Genomic DNA, 3,955 nt, shown 5'->3' with positions numbered 1-3,955 from the left:
AATACATACTAGTAAGAGCAGCAATAAATACTAGTAAGAGCTCATAGTTCATATCACATCAACTAACTAACTCTCATTTTATGATTAAAAACACAAATAATATTTTTTTATAAACTTTGCTGTGTACTCCCTCAAATATTTGATTGACATGAGTTGTATTCGATCATCGTAAGGAATGAGGAGGAACCTACATACTTACCCTGACGTGATTGGCTACTGACCAATGTCAGTCATATATAAGGGGTGGTGGCGCATAGATAAGATGCATTTGGTGTGGGAGACCTGGGTTCAATTCCCCCTGTGAGACATCCACCATTGTGTCCCTGAGCAAGACACTTAACCCCTAGTGCGACCTCTGACATGTATAGCAATTGTAAGTTGCTTTGGGTAAAAGCGTCAGCTAAATGAATAAATGTAATGTAATACTGAACTCTACATTAAAAAAGTCAGAATTCTGAGAACAAAGTCAGAAGCATGGGTATCTGTAAGGGTCCCATGTGAAAGTCACTTTGCATTTTTTCTCAGAACTCAAAAAAAAATTCACATGTGGCCCTAATCCCCTTCCATAGATGTTGATCAACGGTACAGGTAGGGGAATTTTTATATAGCATATTTGCACTGTGATAGATTTAGTTAATTGTAGCCGATTAAGTAATTTACAGATCAATAAAAAAGAATTGGCTTTGTGTGTGTGTGCATGCGAGAGAGGGCCTGCATCCTGTAGCTGAAATAGTTTGGATTTTGGTGTGGTTTTTTTTTTGTGGCATACATAATGAAAGTATTTATTTCACGGCACTTTATGGTGGTTACGCTGCGAGTTCACATTTTGTGGATTTGGTTGACTGACTGCACTGCATTCTCTGTGGGTTGCAAATCAATAGCCTGTTCTATCTGGTGTTATTTGATGCAGATATGTTGCGTTGTATGTTTATGGTGTGTTTTCCTTACATATGTAATGGATTTCATTGTAATCACTGGGTTGACTTAACGCGTAGCTGTTTTCTACAGTATGGTGCTTTGGCACTGTTCGGTTGAGCTGGTGTTGCAGGGGTGGATGTGATGGACTGTTACATAATGCAGTCGACATTGTTGAGTGTTTTATGCTGAGTTTTGTCGTGTTGTCGACTGGCCTACGCTATGCCCATTTTTGATGCGCCGTTAATCAATATTTTTCCCGTCCTGCTGTAATTTTTTTTCATCTGATCTTTTGTCCCCACCACTTTTCAACATAAACTGACGCCCGTGCCCAAGACAGTCCTGACCCGTCGAGACATGGACTCCGCTAGACCTCTGAAGGTGTGCTGTGGTATCTGGCAGCTGATCCTTTAAGTCCTGTAAATAACGAGGAGACGCTTCCATGGATCGGACTTGTTTGTCCGACACATCCCACAGATTTAGATCTGGATTGAGATCTGGTGAATTTGGAGGCCACAAACCACTCCTGAACTACTTTTGCTTTGTGGCAGGGAGCATTATCCTGCTAGGAATACTGTTTTTCGTGATACCTTTCATGGAAACGGTATTCCCTGATGGCAGTGGCCCCTTTCAGCAGGATAATGCTCCCTGCCACAAAGCAAAAGTAGTTCAGGAGTGGTTTGAGGAACACAACAAGTTCAAAGTGTTGACCTTGCCTTGGAGCATCTCTAATGTACATTTACTTGAGTAAATTTGTCTAATGGTAACTTTTACTTTCACTTTAGTAAAGATTTTCAGTACTCTACACACCACTGAGTTTAGTAAGATGAAAGAAAAGAAGAAGGTAAAACTACCAGAAGAAGCAGGTTTCCAGTTCTACAGACTACAGAAAACTCAACAAGTGAAATCTCATGTGAGTACTTGCAGGTCCTGAACCGTGCTGCTGCTTTCTTCCTGCCGTGAACAGGAAACGTGGTTTCCTGTAAGTATATTAAGAGGTTACAAGCAGCAGCTCTCAGCAGATCGGAACTTTGCACCAAAGATGAAGAACATTTGGTCAAAATTCCCTCTCAAACAACTCAGCACCTACGTCGCGATCATTGTGATTTTTATTCACAATAATGTGCTTGACAAGGATTTGCAGTGCTCGTGCAAAAAACCAACTCGTGACTGCGTTTTTTACATGACTCTGCCGTTTTTTATTGTATTTGTTTTACAACTCTGGACGGACAGGACATTTCAGAGAACCTGGACGTATACGTGCAAGTTTTTCTGGGTTTTATTGTATCACATTATCAAGGCGGCTTTCATCGGTCTGCTGTGGGTTGTATCTGTGTTAATCGATGGGCACTGGTATGTTTGCTGTCAAAATGATCAGTCTAACGAACAGAAATATTTAGCCTGCAAAGCCAAGAATGAAATCACAGCTGTGGAACAACAAATCATCACTGAACTGAAGAACGAGTCCTGGGTGAGTTTCTCTTGTTTTATAAGCATCATGCCAGTCAGCTCGTGTTATTCTTTTATTTTATTGTGGTGTTATCAAGAGCTAATGTTTGATTCAAGATGTGCCTTGTGCTGCACGTGCACAGGATGCAGTGTTGTGGTTAGTGGGTTCAAGGCTGCGGAACGAGGCTTTCTGAAAAATCATTATCATATTTTACATTTGTTGCGTCAGAAGTTTCTAAAGGTGCACCAGCCTGAGACAATAAACTGATGTTCTGGTAACTGGAGTAAAATGCTGTTTCTCAGTTTCTGTGGAGATAATAAAACCACTTTTATTGCCTCTTTTTCAGATTATTGGCATCTCTCTTCTCTTTGGTACCCTTTGTGCGGCTGCCTTAATGTCATCGTTTGGAAAGCATTGTTTTAAGAATTCAGCGTGCTGCAACAGAAAAAATCTATATCTCAAAGTGATTTTGGACGAGGAGAAAAATGTGCTGAAAGAGGTTTTGACAAAAGCAGCGAAAGACGATTTGACTAAAAAAGTCGAGAACGAAATACGAAGCGAACAGTGGGAAGGCTGTTTTGATGTTGCTAAAAATCTGATTAAAGAAGATTCCACTCGGCCGACACTCAGAGCAGCAGAAAACCAGGTAAATATTCAGCACCTGTTGAGCTTTATTTGTCTTTATTGGTCCACTTTAGTCCAAGTGAGTTTTATTTTGGTGATCCTCTGACTCTCTCTGAGCTTTCCCCACATCTGAAGCAATGCATTAATTGCACATGTGCTAATCTTACGTCATTTAAATTCAGGAGCAACAACAGCAACAACGGACAGAACAACAGCAGCAACCCAGGTCTGTTTCTGAGCTAACAACTCAGCTAATCAGCTAGCTCACTAATATGGGGCACCAAATGTAAAAATTCAGATAGAATTTTATATACAGATTTAACATTTAGATTTAGATGTAATATTTAGATTTAGCATTTAGATTAAACATTTAGAATTAATATTTAGATTTAGATTTATCATTTAGATTTAACATTTAGATTAAGCATTTAGATTTATCATTTAGATTTAGATTTATCATTTAGATTTAACATTTAAATTAAGCATTTAGATTTAACATTTAGATTTAGGAAATTATCACCTTTATAATTGTATCTGATTTTTTACATTTGGCGCCCCATACACCATAATATCTGCTCAGCTGACCATCATTGTCTTCATCAGCACAGTTTCCTACAATTTTAGAAGAAGAGCCCAAACTGTGAAAGTAGATCATATGTTGTATCTCACAATACACGGTAAACAGTGGGTGAAATGTTTTGATGTTGCAGAAGAACTGATCCCACTCAACCAAGACGTCCTGAAGCAGTAGGAGGGAACCAGGTAAAGTACCAACACCTGTTGGCTCCATGTTGAGCTTCATAAAGACCCATGTTGTCTGAACAGAGCTGAAGATCTTCTGTGTTTGTCTCATTCATCACCACTAATAAATCAGAGTAATGTTCTGTTTAGATCACAGTTAGCGTGTTCTCCAAAGTCTCTGCTGTTATGTGCTGTGAGTCAAAGATGAAATTCTTTTCTGTTGTT

At 39.3% G+C, this 3,955-nt stretch overlaps 1 protein-coding gene across 2 annotated transcripts in view; it reads left to right on the top strand.

Annotated features, from left to right (window-relative positions):
• The first annotated feature begins 1,970 nt into the window (after positions 1 to 1,970).
• LOC123975383 overlaps positions 1,971 to 3,955 on the top strand; it is a 5,756-nt gene continuing 3,771 nt past the window's right edge. Inside the window, exons 1-4 of one of the 2 annotated variants that reach the window (XM_046056837.1) lie at positions 1,971 to 2,386; positions 2,712 to 3,011; positions 3,172 to 3,215; positions 3,700 to 3,912. In XM_046056837.1, the coding sequence (XP_045912793.1) occupies positions 2,099 to 2,386; positions 2,712 to 3,011; positions 3,172 to 3,215; positions 3,700 to 3,784 (717 nt within the window). In that variant the 5' untranslated portion in view covers positions 1,971 to 2,098 and the 3' untranslated portion in view covers positions 3,785 to 3,912. Of the gene's footprint in view, positions 2,387 to 2,711; positions 3,012 to 3,171; positions 3,216 to 3,699; positions 3,913 to 3,955 lie in introns of those variants that run through there. The other variant, XM_046056836.1, reaches the window with a different exon arrangement.

The sequence above is a fragment of the Micropterus dolomieu genome, linkage group LG08 (assembly GCF_021292245.1).
Source record: "Micropterus dolomieu isolate WLL.071019.BEF.003 ecotype Adirondacks linkage group LG08, ASM2129224v1, whole genome shotgun sequence".
Classification (NCBI taxonomy): Eukaryota; Metazoa; Chordata; class Actinopteri; order Centrarchiformes; family Centrarchidae; genus Micropterus; species Micropterus dolomieu.
This window is presented reverse-complemented; position numbering and strand designations above follow the sequence as displayed.